Source organism: Pseudophryne corroboree, chromosome 1 (genome assembly GCF_028390025.1).
Source record: "Pseudophryne corroboree isolate aPseCor3 chromosome 1, aPseCor3.hap2, whole genome shotgun sequence".
NCBI classification, from domain to species: Eukaryota; Metazoa; Chordata; class Amphibia; order Anura; family Myobatrachidae; genus Pseudophryne; species Pseudophryne corroboree.
In genome coordinates, this window is record NC_086444.1 from 1,188,854,943 (window position 1) to 1,188,875,874 (window position 20,932).

General features: G+C 45.6%; 1 protein-coding gene across 1 annotated transcript in view; it reads right to left on the minus strand.

Moving 5' to 3' along the window:
* Positions 1–17,951, minus strand: part of LOC135051224 (vomeronasal type-2 receptor 116-like) — an 88,908-nt gene extending 70,957 nt beyond the window's left edge. The window contains exons 1-3 of the mRNA XM_063957327.1: positions 17,911–17,951; positions 16,204–16,530; positions 15,083–15,218 (exon numbers count right to left, since the gene is read on the minus strand). Of these exons, the coding sequence (XP_063813397.1) occupies positions 15,083–15,218; positions 16,204–16,530; positions 17,911–17,951 (504 nt within the window). The remainder of the gene's footprint in view (positions 1–15,082; positions 15,219–16,203; positions 16,531–17,910) is intronic.
* Between the last annotated feature and the right edge of the window lie 2,981 nt (positions 17,952–20,932).

Consider the following 20,932-nt stretch of genomic DNA (forward strand, 5'->3'; position numbering starts at 1 on the left):
ATTTTACAAGTACGTGGATTATAACTTTTAAGAAGAGGACCATTCTACCCCGGATTCTTTGTAAGTATCATTTTATTTACAGGTACCCCTGGATTCTACTGAACAAGGAAGTGTGCATGTATGTGCATTACACTTTTACTTTCACGGTGTCTGTGTATTGTTTTTATTTGGGTATTTTTTTGTAGTAGAACTATAGGTACCAGCTGGCCCATTTTCCCCCCTCATGATGGTAATATTGGTTCTCCAAGTACCAGATTGCGGGGGAGGCTTGCTGGGACTTGTAGTTTTGATACATAAAAGAATATTCTATTTTTACACAAAAGGCTATAAGCCTCCCATCCACTGCCCATGGATGGGGGGGACAGCCTCAGGCTTCACCCCTGGTCCATGGGTGGCTGGAGGGAGGACCCCTTTATTTAAGGGGTCCCCACTACTCCAGGGAACCCCAGCCAGGGGTGACTAGTTGGGGATTTAATGCCAGGGCCACAGGGACCAATATAAAAGTGTCCCCCGGCTGTGGTTTGATCTCTCTGACTAGTGGAGCCTGGTGCTGGTGGTAAAGATACGGGCGACCCCTACATTTTTTGTCCCCCATATTTTTGCCAACAGGATCAGGCACAGAGCCCGGTGCTGGTTGTTTAAATATGGGGGAACCCTTGTCAGTTTTCTCCCTGTATTTTTACAGCAAGGACTGGCTCAAAGAGCCTGAGGGTGGTTATGCTTAGGAGGGGGAACCCCACACAATTTTTTACATTTTTTTAACCCATTCTGCACTTCTCAGAATGCACACAATGAAGCCCTGCACGGATCTCACAGATCCGGTCGGGATTCCTTGTGTGTTGTCAGGCAGTGTTGTACTAATCACTCCCGTAAAACAGTGCCTGACATTACGAATCACATCAACATCGGAAAATACAATTGTTGAAAACTTGGCAGCTTAGTAAATGACCGCATCTGGATTCAAAAAGTTGCAGGAAAATGCACCCGATACCATTCGAGATCAAACTCCCTTAATAAGGCACAAACATGAATATTAGTAAACAAACCCCTGTGTGTCTGTTTGTCCTTTGTGCAGGGGCAGTTTTGTATTTAGCTACACTAACTTTGGTATGCTTGTGCAGATTCACCAGGATTAGGTTTTTGGCTATGATTGAACATCACAATGTCTTCATAGTGGCCACCAACTACGCCCTAGAGTCTCTGAATTGAAACTTTAATTAAAGCAACATCTCTCAGGATTTCTTAGAGTGCAGAAAATGGCACTGATATGTAGGCAAACACTGATATGTACCAGTGGGCACAGGCAGAGCTCCAATGGAAGACCATTGAGTTAGAAGGTGAACTGTCACACTGTACTTGCTCTGACAGTTATAAGGCGTGGTTTCAAATGTTGGTCTGCAGGGATTTCTTCTTGCTAATTATTTCTGTTCTGCAGTGATTATAATGTTATTACTCAGCGTTGAGGTAACAGTGTCTAAATACTTAGAAATGGCTTGATAGGTGCTTTTCACCAATAAAATCTTGCTAGCATACAGTGGGCTCCATTTCAGTTTCAATGGAATGGTGGTTATGGATGAGGACAGTGTAAGAAACTGAAGGCTGCAAATGTACTTCAATGTCCGTGCTTCAACTTAAACATAACAGTTTTGAACTTTTGGCAACTGTATACAGTATGTTATGTGAATCATTATTTCACTGCATTAATAAATAAAGAGATTAAAAAAGTGTGCAGTATTAAAATGGTCAAATGATAAGGGTATCCAACATTTGGAGCCATTGCCCACATAATAAAACGCAGAATCCTAGCATGACTTGAGTCCATGTCATCAGTGCATTTGGACCGTGCATGTATACTGTAGATGGCTGACAATCTTTCTAACCTGGATACTCCCACCTTTAGTGCTATAAAATTGTTATGCACACCAGTGCCTGCAGGAATGTACTGGTGTCTGAACGGAGAGGGATGCAAAACAAATGAACTCACAGACAGACTGGGGAATATGACATTACGTACACAGAAGGTGATAGGGTAACAAAATAAACACAAAGTGAACACAGAAGCCCAGAGGCTAAGAAACTGGGTGTCTCCCTAGTATTAGGAATGCTCAGATGTAAAGAAGCGAGATGTTGTGTTTTAATACGTAGAGAACCCGAAATGCTGTTGCTAAGGGCAACAGCAAAACCATAAAGGGTTACCAACGGGTGTGGCGGTAAACTCCTTGGTCAGAGATGGAATAATAGACACAAGGAGAGTCTCCACAATCCTAGTCCTCACTTGCAGTGCACAGGTTCAGCTTACTGCCACTAAACTGACACCTGGACACCTTGCACAGTGAGTAAGGATTTTGGCAGGCAAGTCTGAGAATACAGCCGCAAACTTGCTAAGTTCACAGAGTAGCAAAAGAACCCCAGCAAGTTAAATGACTGACTCCAGTCTTACTGCTAGGTCTGGATTGGCAGAGTGTAGTACCAAATCCCAAGGCCTATTTGCAGTAAGCAACAAAAAAATACAAAGTTACACAGTACAGTCTAACTTTCAGAAACTGACTAACCAACAAAGATTCAGCAGCATCTGCTTAACCTAAGAAGAGGGTTTATAAAGCAGATGCTGTCCACGCCCCACTCAGACCTCACAGACTGTGAGCACAAAAACCAGCACCGGATCCCCTGCCGTGCACAGAGCCTGTAACCACTGCACAGCAAAAGACCCGAACCGGAGTATCAGCTGCGCTCAGGTTACTCCGCTAGCACTTGTCTCCCGGTTGCCATGACGACGTGGCAGCACAGGGCAGGAGGCCCTAACAGTACCCCCCCCTCTGATGAGGGGTCAAAGAACCCCTACCACCGGGTTTATCGGGGAACTGCAAGAAGAAAGAGCGTATCAGTCTGGGGGCATGAAGATCACAACTGCGCACCCACGACCGCTATTCCAGCCCATACCCCTTCCAGTGCACCAAAAATGACAGCCGACCCCGAACCATCTTGGAGTCAAGAATCCTTTCAACAACAAACTCCCTCTGGCCACGTATCAGAAGAGGAGAAGGTCTTCCACTGGAAGAAGGATTACTAATCGCCCGTTTTAAAATGGAACAATGAAATGTTTTATTGATACCCAAAGAACGGGGCAGATCTAACTGAAATGTCACCGGATTGATAACCCTGGTGATCTTATAAGGGCCGATGAACCGGGGGCCTAACTTATGAGATGGCTGCCTCAACTTTAAATTCTTGGTAGACAACCAGACAAAGTCTCCTAATTTGAAGCTGCAGGGTCTTTTCCGTTTGTCAAAAACCCTTTTGGTCACTAATGACACAGACACAAGGGCTTTCTTCACTTTCCTCCAAATACCTCTAAGGACCGAAACCACAGAGGAACCACCAGGCGTGGAATCCAGGGGGTCAAAAGAATTGGCCTTAGGATGATGCCCATACACACAAAGGAAGGGAGAGATCCCTGTAGCAGAGTGAGCCGCGTTGTTATAGGCAAACTCCGCCATGGACAGATGAGCAACCCAGTCAGTCTGACACTTGGAGACATAACACCTGAGGAACTGCTCCAAGGACTGGTTCACCCTTTCAGTCTGCCCATTAGACTGCGGATGGTAGCCTGACGACAAGCTGACAGAAATCTGGAGATCGGAACAAAATGCCCTCCAGAATTTGGCCACAAACTGGGATCCGCGGTCAGAGACCACATCAAGTGGCAACCCGTGGAGGCGCACAACATGCAGCATAAATAATTCAGACAGGCGTCTGGTCGATGTCAGCCCAACCAGTGGAACGAAGTGCGCTGTCAAAGTAAAAAAAAAATCACACTTCACATTGCCATATATGCACCTCATGCGTGTCCCCACTGCACGTGCATGAGCCCTCCCGTGCGTGCGTATACTCGCCTTTGCGTGCACTCGCAGGCGCACAGTATGCGCATTTACGGTAGAGTTTGTGTGCGTCTAGCGTGCGACTCGATCGTAACATATTTTAGTCATATAATGTATTTTGTAGATTATGGTCCCTTTGATAGAATCTGAAAGTTTAGTTATTATAGCATGTTCATAGACAAAGAGATCCCTCTTTGTTTGATACGAAGGGTCAGACAGGGGTTACACAGTGGTGTTTAGTATCCATCGGAAGAGTATTTAATTAGCAATATTCCGGTGTTGGTTAGAAACAGATTAATCGCTTGTGCGAATAGTTATGACTATAAGAAGTTTATGGACATTTACTATGTTTGCACATTATTTCCCATGCGGCGGGAAACCTGAGATTCCCTCCCACCTGAGCAGTTTGAAATAGTCACAGCCCACCTGTATGAACCAACCTATGACCCTTTGTTATAATGCGGAGACGAATTCCTGTGTCCAATGAACAATGAGATTGTAGGGACCATTGTACTGTATTGTGTGTAGTGTATATAAAGACATGCCGATCTGGGCCAGCTCCCACTCTACTCTTCTCAACGGTTCTCATCACTGATAATCGGGAGCTGGATATCCAGAAAGGCGCATGCGATTGTTCCTCTTGTGCGTAAGTTCTCTGCAACCATTTTACCTCATGTTTATTGTAAGCCACTCTCTCTCTCCTTTCCCTTAAATGTAATTGTGCCACTATTGTATTTTAACGTGTAGTAACTCTGTTAGGTATTTTATGTTAGTTTGGTAGTGTATAACTTGTATTGTGTATTCTTTTGCAATTGAATGTTCATTTAAAGGTGTTAGAACCTTAGACCGGTATTTGAGTGTTTAATATATTGCTAAGTGTTCTCAGAGCGTCGCAGACGCTCATACAGCTTTTAAACTAACAAGGTTACACTGCGTTGCATTTACACCTTATCACTGCACAAAGGTTTACAGTATAAGTACATTACTTATGGTATTGTTATTAAGGTTTAATTCTGTGAGCGTCAGCGCCGCTTGTGATCTCCTCGTGGTCTGGAGCGTCCGCTACGCTGGTAGCGTATCATTACGTTAGTCGGAAGCATATAGCATGCTTGCCTCTATGCATTAAGCCGTGAGCGAACGTGCCGCTCGTGCGTCTCGTCCACGGCTAAGCGTCTGCTACGCTAAGTGCGTACCCCTACGGTATATCATACGCCAATTGCGTATTTAGTCTCTTACCCATATAGCGACGGTTATAAGGTAATCAATATCAGCATTATCAATTGGGGCCTCGTCCGTCCTCCACACATCCATCCGCACTAGCGAACACAGACTTTATCTGTCAGCAAAGGGCGGGAACGCAGTATACTTTCGTATCCGTATTGGTGGTGAGGGATACAGTGGTGCTGACTAGATAAGCGTCTGTTACGCTACGCCGTAGGATTGCTGGGGGTGGAATCCGGAACCGGAGGTAAGAACAATACGCTATTGTCTTTTTAAACCTGTTTCATTTCTGTCTTGCGTACGCACGCACGCATACATCTACATTTCTTTTCATTCGTGTTTTTTCACATCTCACTCTCCTGGTTGCCATTTCACAATTGATACCGTGCTAAGAAAGATTTGTTGCTATTGGTAGTTAAAGAGTAAAAATAATACATTAAGGGGTAATTTGTAAAACACGCACACAGCTTTGCCTAAAGACATAAGGAAAGACCTGTGTGGTGCTCGGTAGATGATTACAGTTAAAGATCATCTACATTGATATAAACGTGTAACAATTGTAATTGTTAATTGTGTTAATTGTGGACATATCCGGCTGGCATACACGTGTCTCTAACAAAAGGGTGAGACTAGGGTACGCAACACAAGGGCCGACGCACGGAGCGTATATTACGCAACGGAGCATCTGGGTACGGCCACATAATACAAATCACACGATAGTATTATTTTAAATAGGCGAAAAGGAAGTAATGCGAGAATAGCGCAAGGTCAATTTTAGTGTCCAAAATTTTAAGCTATTAGATCCTTCTCCAATTTGCGACTCATCTGGTCTAGACTGTGTTACTGAATGAAAGGGATTTCTGCGCAGAAATAAAAGTAAAGTGTACATTATTATTATTATTATCCTTTATTTATATGGCGCCACAAGGGTTCCGCAGCGCCCGATTACAGAGTATAAATGCACATAAAAATAAGAAAACAGTGACTTACAGTTGAATACAATATAGGACAAGTACAGGGCAACTAAGCATAACTACACCAGTAAAGATAGAGATAAGTTCCAGGTGGTCAAAAAACTGTGGGATCTGGGCAGTTGAGGATTATAAAAGTAAGAAAAGTATAAGCACATGAGGGAAGAGGGCCCTACTCGTGAGAGCTTACATTCTAAGGGGAGGGGTAGACAGACAGGGATGACACAGATGGGGTACATAGAGAGCGTGGAACAGAGGGTTATGTTGAGATTTGGCTAGGTTTGGTAAAGAAATGGGTCTTAAGAGCCCGTTTGAAGTTTTGTAGAGAGGTGGAGAGTCTGAGGGGGAGAGGTAAAGAATTCCAGAGAAAGGGAGCAACACGTGAAAAATCTTGGAGATAGGAGTGGGAGGAAGTAATCAGAAGACAGGAGAGACGGCGTGCATTAGCAGAGCGAAGAGGACGGGTGGGAGAGTAAAGGGAGATAACGTCAGAGATGTAGATGGGAGAGGAGTGGGTGAGGGCTTTGTAAGTGAGTGTGAGAAGTTTGAATTGGATTCTGAAAGGTAAGGGAAGCCAGTGGAGGGCCTGTAGGAGAGGGGAGGTAGACGTAGTGCGTTTGGTGAGGAAGATGAGCCGGGCAGCAGCATTGAGGATAGATTGGAGTGGAGAGAGGTGATTGTCAGGGAGGCCAGTTAAGAGTAGATTACAGTAGTCCAGTCTGGAAATAATCAGTGAGTGAATAATGATCTTAGTGGCATCCTGTGTGAGAAAAGGTCTGATTCTAGAAATGTTTTTGAGATGAAAATGACAGGTTTGTGAGAGGTGCTGAATGTGTGGTTTGAAGGAGAGGGAGGAGTCAAGGATTACGCCAAGACAGCGTACTTGGGGGCTAGGGGAGATAGTTGTGCCATCAATGGATAATGAGATTGTGGGAGGTGAGGCTGTGCGGGAGGGTGGGAAGATGATCAGCTCAGTCTTAGACATGTTGAGTTTAAGAAAGCGCTGAGACATCCAGGAAGAGATAGCAGAAAGACAGTTTGAGGTACGAGTGAGGAGAGCCGTGGAGAGATCAGGGGAGGAGAGGTAGATTTGAGTGTCATCAGCATAGAGGTGATATTGAAAGTTAAAAGAACAAATGAGTTCACCTAAAGAGGACGTATAGAGAGAGAAAAGGAGAGGACCAAGAACAGAGCCTTGGGGGACACCAACAGTTAGAGGAAGTAGGGGGGAGGTAGCATCATGAGAGGAGACAGAGAAGGAACGATCAGAGAGGTAGGAGGACAGCCAGGAGAGGGCAGTATCACGCAGACCAAGAGAGTGAAGGATTTGCAGAAGGAGAGGATGGTCCACAGTGACAAAAGCAGCAGAGAGGTCAAGAAGAATAAGCAGAGAGTAGTGGCCCTTAGATTTGGCTGCATGGAGGTCATTGCAGACTTTTGTGAGGGCAGTTTCAGTGGAGTGGAGAGAACGGAACCCAGACTGGAATGGGTCAAGCAGTGAGTGAGAGGAAAGAAAGGCAGTGAGGCGATTATAGACAATACGCTCAAGAAGTTTGGAGGCAAAGGGGAGGAGAGAGATGGGTCGATAGTTGGAGAGAGTGTTAGGATCAAGGTGAGTGGTGAGAGTGTGTATATATATATAAGTTTCTACAATTTTTGGGTTGAACCACAGGAAATCGAGTTCTCGTGAGGTACATACGTGTTAGTGACTGCATGGTGGCTTGGGAGGCATCCCTTGTTAAACATACAAAGAGCATTAGCATTAGAGTATAGCAGACCAGGAGGTCTACTGTAGAACAGACCAGGAGGTCCGGACAGACCAGGAGGTCTATGTACAGCAGACTAAGAAGTCCGCTATAGATAAAAGGAGCACAACACCAGAAAGGGTTGGTGCGGAACCCATATAGGCCATTAAAGCTCAGGCTGAAGGAATTCGCAGCCGCAATTTTCGATTCCACTGGTCGCTCCGCACATAAGATTAGTTGCTTATGTGCAGAATGATTGTACCGCACGTAATTGTGTGCATTAGTTAGTAATTTGACCCAGTACCATTTGCGTACGCCAGAGAGGTCATAAATGCTATTTGTACATTCTAACGTGATTTGTGTAATTTTTTTATTTTAAGGGAGGTTCGCTGGTCACTCGGGAACTATCCAACAACCAATAGTTACTGGAAAGGGTTAAGTGCTCTTCGGATCACACCCACATGTTCCAGTAAATAGAGGTTCAGGTCGCAGGGGCCCTAGGTCGAGTACGCCAGCGCTAAGACAGTGTGTGGGCGTATTGGTCGACGTGGGCGAGTGAGTGGAGTACTCTGTAAACTTCGCCGCTGGCCTACCCCGGACATCTTGGTTTTTGTAAGGGTTCGCTGAAGACCCTGATTTGAAGGTCAGAGGTAGTGAAAGCAACACCTGCAGAGATGGGGGACAGTTGTTCAGGTAGGGGGCGATCAACCTCGGTTCGGGTTGATTTAGTAAACCGACCAATCGGGTCGGCAAGGTATGTAATGTGTGAGAAATACGGTCCACACACACAGAGGTTTTATGCGATGAATGGGAAAGAATGACTGTGCATGACGGGGAGAAGTTCACAAGAGTGGGCAGTTTTAGCCCAGATGTGTTACAAAATCTAAGGAGAAGGATATGTCTCATTAAATCAGCAAAGAGACGGATCAAACATTATGACTATTTACAGTTATGGCAACAGAAGGGTGAAATACAGAGAGGATTGGCTCAGGCGGCCGGATCTAACCCTATCAGGAAACTGATAGCCACTGCGCCACCGCCACCATACATAACGGGGGAGAGAGTGGTTGCAGAGAAAGACACACTGGGGTATGATAAACAGGCACTTAGTAACTGTGTAAATGTTAAGAATAATGTAACTAAGATTATAGATGCAAATACTAACCCGTGCAAGCTGTACCCTGTTTTAAACTTTCCCCAGGAGTGTGATCAAGAGGACGAATCAACAACAATATCGGCGCTTTCTCTAGCAGCCACAATAGCAGAAACAACAGTGGGCACGGCCCAACCCGTAAGATTAGCATCAAAGGACCATAGCGGAGGGACAGGTGAGGTCGTATCAACTGGTAAGTACGGCACCATACACTATGCTGAAACCATTTCACCACATGCTGTAGAACCTACTCAGAGTGATGTTATTGGACTTAATCCCGTTAGGGTAATAGCAGTGCCAAATGGGAAAACTGACACTTCAGGAGCCACTCCTGTCAGAAACATCGCCATGCACTGTCCTTTTTCCCGAATGGAATTAAGAGCAATAGTGTCTGAATTCCCTGATCCTAGAAAAGATCTAGTTGCTAGCCAGAAATACATTAGAGAACTAGGAAATACTGTAGAGCCCAATAACAAAGACTGGCAGATATTGCTGAGGGCATGTTTACCTTCCAATGTCGACTCAGCAAGATTTTTAGCCGACTGTAAAATAGATGAAGATGTACCCCTTACGGATGTGTACAACCAAGATAATGTAAAAAGAATACATTTACAGTTAAAAGAGTATTTTCCAACTGTTGCCAAATGGAACAACATTTTCTCCATTAAACAAAAAGAGGCAGAAACAGCTGCTGAGTATTTCCATCGGGCACTACAGGAAAAGGCTAAATATACAGGTATAGAAGACATTAAGACAAATGTAAATCATAGAGAAGTAGCAGTATCTGTGTTAATGGATGGTTTAAAAGAAGTATTGAGGACAAGGGTACAGACCACGCAACCATGTTGGCGAGGTCTGTCTTTGGCTACTTTGAGAGAGGCTGCTATTGATCATGATCGGAATATGACCAGACACAGGGAGTCACAAAGTGACAAGTTAATGGCCGTAAGTATACAGGCCCTGACCACAAGGCAACCTCTGTATAAATCTCCGACCCCTGTGGGTAAGTCAAATGTGGGAACTTGTTATTTCTGTCATAAAGAGGGACATTTTGCACGAGACTGTAGAGTGAAAAATGCACAAAAATCATATCAACCCCCTAGACAACGACATGACACACGAAATTGGGATCAGGGACCGCAGAAACGGAGTTATGAGCCACACGCAGGGGAAATAAGAAGGTATCCCCCAAAACGAGACTGGCAAGTCTCTGGTATTTCCCATTTACCCCCTTCACAGGTAATAGCGGCCACTGCAATACAGGGAGGTAACCACACACCATAGGGGTGTGGCCATACCTGTAATCTGCAGCCAGTGAAATTAATTGCGAATCTTGGAAGTGAACCCGAGGTCACAATTGATGTAGCTGGAAAATCTTTAAATTTCCTTGTAGATACGGGGGCGGCCAAGTCAGTGATAAATCCGACCGTGGGCATGAGAACCACTGGTAAAACAATTCCAGCCATGGGAGTAACAGGAGTAGTACTACAATACCCTTTAAGCAAACCGACAGAGGTTACGATAGGACCTTTGCATACCAAGCATTCTTTCCTGCTGGCTGCATCGGCTCCGACTAATCTCTTAGGGAGAGATTTACTGTGCAAAATGGGATGAGTCATATACTGTACTCCTGAAGGTGTGTTCTTGGACATACCCGAAAACCACGCTCAGGAAGCACAAGATATGCTAGACTCCCCAACAAGCTTAATGTCACACACTGTTATTGTAAATAGGTGTCCGTCCAAGATTAAAGAAATGACGTCCCAGATACCAGATTCACTGTGGACCAAGGACGGACAAGACACTGGATTGATGGCAAATGTAGCCCCAGTAGTTGCGCAAGTAAAAGATGGTAGGATAGCTCCAAAAATCCCACAGTACCCTCTGAAGCCAGAGGTGGAGTTAGGAGTTTACCCTGTAATAGAGCGCTTGCTACAACAGGGCATTCTGGTAAGGACGTCCAGCACAGCCAATAGTCCCTATCTTCCCTGTTAAAAAGAGTGGGGGGAGGGGTTACAGATTAGTGCAGGATCTAAGAGGGGTCAACAAAATAGTTGAGAGTCAATTCCCCGTAGTGCCAAATCCAGCTGTTATCCTAATGCAAATCCCTTCCACTGCCAAATTTTTCACTGTGATTGACCTCTGCTCCGCTTTCTTCTCGGTACCCCTGCACCCTGACAGTCAACACTTATTTGCATTCACATACAGAGGAGTCCAATATACATGGACTCGCTTACCACAAGGTTTCATAGACGGTCCAAGTATCTTCTCACAAGCTTTGCATGATTGTTTACAGTCTTTCCAACCAGAGAGTGGATCAGTATTGATACAGTATGTGGACAATTTACTACTGTATTCAGATTCACTAGAAGCGTCCCTGAAAGATACGAAACAGCTCCTGTTTCATCTTTCAGACACAGGACACAAAGTTTCCAAAGACAAGTTACAATTATGCCAGGACCGGATAAAATATTTGGGACACTGTCTGACACAAGGACTGAGACACCTGACCGCTGATATAATTCAAGCAATTCGAGATATGACTCTGCCACAAACCCAGCAACAGATCAGAACGTTTTTAGGAATGTGTGGGTATTGCCGTAACTGGATCCCAGGTTTTTCCATACTAGCCCTACCTTTGCAGGAGATGGTCTCATCAAGTAAACCTGACCGGATTTCGCACACAGACGAAACTGAAATTTCATTTGAGAGACTAAAACAGTGCCTAACGCAGGAACCGGTATTAGGTATGCCTGACTATGGGAAACCCTTTGAGCTATACGGAACAGAGAGTGCTGGGTGCGCAGCAGGTGTCTTAACCCAGAAGCATGGTGATGCCAGCAGGCCGGTAGCTTACTACAGCGCTCAGCTAGATACAGTAGCGCGATCCCTCCCCACATGCTTGCAAAGTGTTGCTGCGAGAGCATTGCTAGTTACAAAAAGCGAAGATGTAGTGCTAGGACTCAACCTCACAATTCATACGCCACATGCAGTGTCAGCCTTGCTGAATTCGGCCCAAACCAGGCACGTCTCATCAGCGCGGTTTTCAAGATGAGAATTGGCATTAATGGCCCCCGTAAACATCACCATAAAGAGATGCAGTGCATTAAATCCCGCAACATATCTCCCAGGTGTGCCTGGACAGGCACAAAGGGTGGAGGATGAGAGTGATGGGGAAGGAGGATTTAATACAGGAGATGACATGCATGATTGTATGGAATATTTGACCCAAAATTTCACGGCAAGGTCTGACATCAGTGACAACCCACTGGAAGATGTAGATTTTACTTTCTACACTGACGGTAGTTGTCACAGACAGACGGACTCGGGAGACCTGTGTACTGGATACGCAGTCGTAGATGACCAAGGTACCATAGAAGCAGAACCGCTAGGCCCACCTCACTCAGCACAAGTTGCTGAGCTGGTTGCCCTAACCAGAGCATGTGAATTGGCTAAGGGCAAGTCAGCCAATATCTACACAGATTCTAGGTACGCCTTCGGAGTAGTCCATGATTTCGGAGCCCTATGGCGCATCAGAAATTTCATGACGGCAGCCGGCACACCCGTAGCGCATGCAGCCCACATCAATAGACTTCTAACAGCAATACAGGAACCCGACAGAGTGGCTGTTATCAAGTGTAAAGCACACACATATAGCCAAGACCCGGTATCACTTGGTAACAGCCGAGCAGACGAAGCTGATAAGTTAGCAGCTGGAACCCCCAGACAGACAGACATCACACAACTGATGGTATTTAATATTGTCAACACACAGAAATTGTGTGAAATGCAGAATTTGTGTTCCCCACAGGAAAAGGCAGTCTGGAGGTCAAAAGGATATAGCCAGGAGTCCTCAGGACTCTGGACAGATGGACAAGGTAAACCAGTGGCACCAAGAGCATACCTTCCAAGTCTAGCGGAAGCAGCACATGGGCTGACTCATCTGGGCAAAGAAGGGATGTGTAAGCTAGTAAGAGCTTATTGGTGCGCCCCAGGATTTTCTTCCCATGCGGGAAAGAGAGCAATGACATGCTTCACCTGCTTGAGGAAGAATATCGGAAAGACAATACCGACAGAGCCATCTCATATCCCTCCAACAGATGGCCCTTTCCAAGTAATACAAATTGATTTCATACAATTGCCACCTTGTAGGAATTTGAAGTATGTTTTGGTCTGTATTGATGTGTTCTCAAATTGGGTCGAAGCATTTACCGCTGTATTTACTGCAAAGAAAATTGTGCAGGAATTTGTGTGTAGGTACGGTATCCCTAGAATATTTGAAAGTGATAGGGGTACCCACTTTACAGGTGAAGTTTTTCAAACAATGTGTAAGTTAATGGGAATTAATAGTAAGCTGCATACTCCGTATCGCCCCCAGGCGAATGCAAAGGTGGAAAGAGTGAACAGCACTATTAAAAATAAATTGAGCAAGGTAATGACCGAGACAGAATTGTTGTGGCTTGAAGCTTTGCCAATAGTATTATACAGCATCAGAACCACTTCCAGGTCCCCTCTTAATCTGTCTCCTTTTGAAATTCTGTTTGGTCGACAACCGCATGTTATGATTAACCCTCAGGATGATTTGAAGTGTAACAATGAAGTGACTATAAAGTACATGAAGTTGGTGATTCCAGATCTGCCAGATAGTAATTGTCATGATATTGAACCTGGGGATTATGTAATGATAAGAAATTTCTACGCTCAGGTTGCCTTATTGACAGAAGGGAAGGACCATATCAAGTCTTATTGACCAGCACTACTGCTTTGAAGGTTGCCGATAGAGAGACTTGGGTCCATACGTCTCATTGTAAAAAGGTTGCGGATCCAGAGAGGTCCCGTGACAAAGAACAGACGGTAGAGGTTGTATCACTAGAGTGTCTGTTCAGGGAAGATTGAGACGACACCTGAGCGTTGAGGATAATAAGACCAGAAGCTTGTCGAGCCAGATTTCTTTCTACCATTTGTTATTTTCGCCAGTTCCCACCTCCCTCATATTTCCCTTCCCCCTTCTTATTTTCTCCTTTTTCTCCTCTAAGATGGACTTGCCCCAAGAGACTGTGATATGGATTTTCCTGTTGACTGGAGTCTGTAAGCAACAGGATTGATGACTTGTTCGATTTTAAAAGGACCGATGTAACGAGGTGCAAATTTCATGCTGGGGACCCTCAACCTTAAATTCTTCGTGAACAACCACACACGATCACCCACCTTGAGGGCATGAACCGCTCTACGCTTCCTATCGGCAAACTTCTTGTATAGGAATGAGGCCTTAAGCAGGGCTGCGCGGACTTTCTTCCAGTTACTTGAAAACTGACGCAAGGTGACATCCACTGCTGGAACAGAAGATGCTGGAAGCGGTTGGAATTCTGGAACTTTAGGGGGGAATCCATAGTTGATGTAAAATGGTGTTGAAGAAGATGAGGAGTGGTATTGATTGTTGTGGCTGAACTCGGCCCAAGGGAGGAGTTGAACCCAGTCATCTTGCGAGGAAGACACATAAATGCGGAGGAAGGCCTCCAAGTCCTGATTCACCCTCTCAGTTTGACCGTTGGTCTGAGGGTGGTAAGCTGTAGAGAACTTTAACTTGACTTGGAGGGCTTGACACAAACTTCGCCAGAATTTGGCTACAAATTGTACTCCACAATCCGAGAAGATCTCTTAAGGAAGACCGTGAAGGCAGAAGATCTCTTGAAAAAATTCTTGAGCCAACTTGGAAGCTGACGAAAGACCGGTAAGAGGTATGAAATGTGCCATCTTGGTGAACCGGTCAACTACCACCCAGATGGTATTAAACTTGTTGCAGATAGGTAAGTCAGTAACAAAGTCCATCGACAGATGGGTCCATGGTCGACGGGGAACAGATAATGGAACCAGTTGCCCCGCAGGTGACTGGCGGGAGACTTTGTGTTGGGCACACTTTGGGCAAGAGGCAATAAACTCCATAACGTCCTTCTTTAGAGTTGGCCACCAGTAGGACCAAGAGATAAACTCAAGGATTTTCTGGATACCTGTATGTCCGGCAAAACGGGAAGCATGAGTCCAATGTAGGAGCTTCTTCCTTAGAACCGGTCTCACAAAACTTTTCCCTGGTGGGGGCGTAGAGTCCATCCCTACCGTGGAGAATGCCAACGGATTAATGATAGGATGCTTGTCCGCAGACTCTGACTCATTTCCTTGCTCCCATGAGCAGGTAAAGGCATCAGCCTTGCGGTTCTGAGAGCCTGGACAGAACTGGAGTTTAAAGTCGAACCTAGAAAATAAAAGTGCCCATCTGGCCTGAAGAGGGTTAAGACATTGTGCGCCTTTGAGATATAGAAGGTTATTGTGGTCGGTGAGTATAGTGATTGGGTGAGAAGCTCCCTCCAACAGGTACCTCCACTCTTCCAGAGCGAGCTTGATGGCTAGCAACTCCTGATCGCCAATGGCGTAGTTGCGCTCAGCTGGAGAGAACTTCCGGGAGAAGAAACTGCAAGGATGTAGATTGCCATCTTTAGCCCTCTGGAACAACACCGCTCCTACTCCAATGGAGGAGGCATCCACCTCTAAGATAAAAGGAGAATTGATGTCAGGTTGTTTCAGAACTGGAGATGAAACGTTGCTTCAGAAGATGAAAGGCCTGCATAGCCTCTTCAGACCACTTGGACGGATTAGCACCCTTCTTAGTTAATGCAGTGATAGGCGCTACAATGGTGGAAAAGTCTTGTATAAACTTCCTGTAATAATTGGCGAACCCTAAGAACCTCTGGACCCCTTTGAGGTTTAAAGGAATTGGCCAATTCTGGATTGCTTGGAGTTTCTCAGGATCCATCTCTAGTCCGGACCCGGACACAATGTAACCTAGAAACAGAATAGATTTTACCTCAAATACACATTTCTCCAATTTGCAGAAGAGTCGATTGACACAGAGACGGGACACAACCTCCTTTACCCAGAAACGATGTTACTCTAGATTGTTGGCAAAGATGAGGATATCATCTAAATAAACCACGACATGGCGGTATACGATGTCCCTGAAGATCTCGTTTACAAAGTGTTGAAAGACCGCTGGAGCATTACTTAATCCAAAAGGCATGACGAGGTACTCATAATGTCCATCACGGGTGTTAAAAGCGGTCTTCCACTTGTCACCCTCTCGGATCCGGATGAGATTGTAAGCTCCCCTTAAGTTTAACTTTGTAAAGATGGTTGCTCCGCTGACTCTATCGAAGAGTTCCGTAATCAATGGTAGAGGATACCGGTTCTTGACGGTAATATCATTCAGACCTCTATAGTCGATGCACGGCCGCAGGCCATCATCCTTCTTTTTAACGAAAAAGAAACCTGCGCCTGCTGGAGAAGAAGAAGGTTGGATGAAACCCTTTGCTAAGTTCTCTTTGATGTACTCCTCCAAGGAGTGTGTCTCGGGCAGAGACAACGGATAAGTTCGGCCTTGAGGTGGAACCTTCCCTGAAATGAGTTCGATTAGGCAGTCCCATTCTCTATGAGGAGGAAGGATGTCAGCAGAGGCTTTACTAAACACGTCCGTGAAGTCTTGATATGGAGGAGGTGGAACATCGGACGACCTGGGGGAGGAAGAACAAACAGGAAGTACTTTGGATAAACAGTTCTCAGCACAGGAGGGACCCCATGCCAGTATTTGCATAGTCGTCCAGTCAATCAATGGATTGTGGAGACGGAGCCATGGAAGGCCTAAAACCACCGGATGTGTGGCTCTTGGAATTACTAAAAAAGAAATAAACTCTGAGTGAAGAACTCCCACTCTCAGACAAACTGGTAGAGTCCTTAGATAGATAACTGGGTCAAAGATCTTGCTGTTATCCACAGCAGTTAAGGAAATGGACGAGGACAGTCTCTCGGTGGGTAGGGACCACTGTTTAACATAAGCTTCGGTTATAAAATTCCCAGCTGCTCCGGAATCAAGAAGGGCAACGACATTCCTGTTACGTTGAGCAATTTGGAGCGACACTGGGAGATTACAATCATGAGGAGATGGAGAGGAGATCATTACTCCTAGCTAGCCGGCCCTCTCCTTGGCGAGCTAGTATCTGGAGTTTCCCGGACGTTTGGGACAGGCTTTGATGACGTGAGACGGAGCTGCACAGTAGAGACAGAGAGACTCGGAGAAACGTCTTCGGGGCACAGTGGGAGATAGATGGGAGCAACCAATCTGCATGGGCTCATCCTTGGATGGAGATGGTTGACGAGAAGGAGGAGCAGAAGACTTAGCAACGGATGATCTTCCCCGCTCGGTTGCTCTCTCTTTGAACCGTAGATCAACCTTTGTGCATAGTGAAATTAGCTCATCCAACTTAGAGAGCAAGTCTCTGGTAGCTAACTCATCCTTAATGCACTCTGACAAGCCATGCCAGAATGCAGCATACAGGGCCTCGTCGTTCCATAACAGTTTGGATGCCAGGACCTTAAACTGTATGAGATACTGTCCCACAGTACGTGTTCCCTATCGTAGACGGAGAATCTCGGATGAAGCAGAGGTTACTCGGCCTGGCTCGTCGAAGATGCGCCTGAATGTTGCCACAAAGTCAGTATAGGAGGACAGCAGGGGATCAGACCTCTCCCATAAGGGTGATGCCCAGTCAAGGGCTGAGCCACTGAGAAGAGAAACAATATAGGCAATTTTAGTACGGTCACTGGGGAAATTGCCAGGTTGTAGCTCAAAATGGATTTCACACTGGTTGAGAAATCCCCTGCAGAGTCTTGGAGATCCGTCAAACTTTGCTTGCGTTGGAAGATGAAGACATGAAGTAGAAACGGGTAAGGTGGGTAGGGTTACAGCTGGAGTCACTGTGGTGGACGCACCAGATGTGCCAGGTCCACGGAGGGTTGTCTGAATCCCATCCAGCCGAGTAGAGAGATCCTGGAGACAGCGGATGATGTGGCCTTGCGCAGCCTCCTGGTGTTCGAGTCTGGCTGACAGTTCTTACATCGGCCTGGCCGCTTGATCCTGGTCTCTGGCTGGATTCATTTGGTCAAGTGCTTACTGTCACAACTGAGGGCCTGAGCTGATGGGAGGCAGCCCCAGTTGTAGGGGCTGAGGTGTAATGGAACCTGGGAGGTTGTATCAGACCCCTGGACATGTAAGTTACACGTAGGAAGATTGCCCGAAGGCGTGACCACGACAACCAGATTAAAAGTCAATGATGTTTATTTAACAAACTCCATGCAACACAGCAGTAGTAAAGAAAACGTAAAAGCAGCAGTAATATAACACAGTTCCTGGGTACTACAGGATGGCAGTGGCCACACGGCTCTGGCAGTATGGGTACAGTTCTTATTGACCACTAGATGGAAAGTCCTTACCAGGCCCGACTGTAGTAGTAGGAATAGCCCAGGATCCTACCAGCTGATGTTCCACGGAAAGCTGGACTGCTGTAGGTGAAGTGGCTGCTGTGGGTACTGGTTGGAACCAGTCAGATGTAGACACGAAGTTGTTGCTGGATGAAGCTTGAGAGCGATGAAATATAAATGATATATGGAGCTTGAGAGCGGTGAAATAATAGTACCAATGGTAAATGGAAATCTGCAGAAATGGTACCAGCACTTTAAGAGGAGCTGATCCCTGCTGGAAGCTGCATGCTGGAAGCAGGTGATTCCGTAGCTTGGAAATGGAGAAGTCACAGAGGACTGGAGAGTCAGGCTGCACCGCAGGTGGTAGACTGGAGCGGGTCTCTTTAGTGGAAGCTTGGAGACAGGAGCTGGAACCTGGAAAACAACCACAGGAGAGAGACAAACTGGAACTAGGTTTGACAACCAAAGCACTGACATCTATCTGGCCCAGACACAGGATACTTATACCTGCAGCTATGCAGGCATTGGCTGGGCAATTATGCAGATTTCAGAGCCAGTAGATTGGAGGAACTGGAACATGTGATTGTATCCAACATGGCTGTGCCCATTCTGGAAGTAAGATGGAAAACCTGGTTTGGAACACAATGTGGAAACATAGTAGTAATGGCGGCTCCGGCCGCAGAGGACAGGAGACGCCAAACAACAAGTGCATGCTGAGACACGTGGAAGGCAGCGGAGGCAGTGGCAGGCATGACGCTGGATTCAAACATGGCGCCGCTGTGACAGCGTCTCAGAATGACAGGAGGGTTATTCAGATTATAGACACCGATGAGATCCGGACTTGAAAAGCAGAGCCAGTCTCAGAAGACATCTAAACGGCAGGTAATGGCGTCCAGATACCCGGATCGTGACACTTAGTTAAGTGGTCATCAGGGCTGGCCCAAGCTTAGGGTTGACAGGGAGATAGTGAGTGACTGGGGAGACAGGTGTGACAGGGAAATGGGTGACTGTGGAGGCAGCAGGGACATGTAGATAGTGGGTGGCTGAGAAAGAAGGTGCTGCAGGGAGGCAGGGGTGACAAGGTAACAGTGGGTGACTGTGCTGACAGGGTTAACAGGGAGAAAATGGGTGACCGGGAAGGCAAGGGTGACAGTGAGATAGTGGGTAACTGCAGAGGCTGGGGTGACAGGCAGACAGTGGGTGACTGCGGAGGCAGGAAGATAGTGGGTGACAGGGCAGGCAGAAGTGACAGTGAGATAGTGGGTGACTGTGGAGGCAGGAAGATGGTGGGTGACAGTGGAGGCAGAAGTGACAGGGAGATAGTGGGTTACTGGTGATAGGTGTCTGTTATACACATAAGCAAGCACTATTACAGTATATGGAAAAATAACTGCTTCTGAATCTACTTCATTACTGAGCCTGTGTGTCCCAAGATCTGGGTGATTGCCTGCAGTTATTCTAGAAATATTGCTGTCCTGTATGAGGTAGTTGCGCAGTTAAAACTCCACTTTTATGGAATGTCTCAGGCAGTGCTGCCGATAGTGAACTGACAGGTTTCAGGGTGATAAACATGTCCCATACTCATCCATCCTTTGTGGCTAACACTGGAAAACAAATTCCCATTTTTTAAGTGTTCTGCTGCTTGTTAGAGATATCACCATCTTATTTCCTCTTTAAAAACTCATCTTTTGGGTCCCGGTTAGCAATCAGGGTGCTTGGAGATTCTGTACTTTCCACTTTCTGGTCTTTAATGAAGGGCATTCTGATTGGCAGTCTCAGTCTCAGGCTTTTGATTTGCTTTAGTGCTAAGGACTCCATTCCTGATTGGGTGTGTATTGTCTATATATTTGTGTATGATTAATATATGTGTGTTGTCTATTACAGGTATTGACTAATCACTCTTTCTAAATAGTCCAAATTCCCTACTTTTTTAAGGATGGATTCCTAATAAAAGTTATGTTTTATACTGTATATGATCACTTAAGTTACTAAAAGTGTGCCCCACAAAATAATTTTTTGCTTCTTGTAGCCGTAGCTATTTGTTTTAGAAAACTCCTATTGACAAGTAGTCTCTCACAAATAAAATAATAGAACTGTTTACACACATCAAAAGCAATATTGATCCTACATCTATATTACATCCATAGAGCTTCCTCTATGTGTCCCCAAACAATAAGTCCTCAGATAAAAACATAGAAAAGGGAGCCACACATAGTTTAAAACAGAATACTTTTATTTAATATCACTAAAAAAAAATTGGACCACCACCACTTAAGGTAACTGTGTACCATACAAAAACCTTCATAAAAGGCACAATCTCACATGAAGTTCTTTTCCCGGGTAAGTCTACTCCACGATGATGTTGTGTACTTCCTTCACAGGTCCTGGTATAGATGAGTATCCCTTAAAAGTTCCAACAACATGTTTCTGCTATTAACCTTCATCATGGTGTCACCCTGAGGAAGGTTAATAGCAGAAATGATACTCTGAGAAAGGCTAATAGCAGAAACACATTGGTGGAAATCTTATGGGATACTGATCTACACCAGAACCTGGCATATAGTAGATCACCAGTTTTAAAATAAACAGTACTGTAACTTCAAAGAATATCACGGGTCCTGAACCCAAACATGAGATGGCTCCGCACACATGGATCTT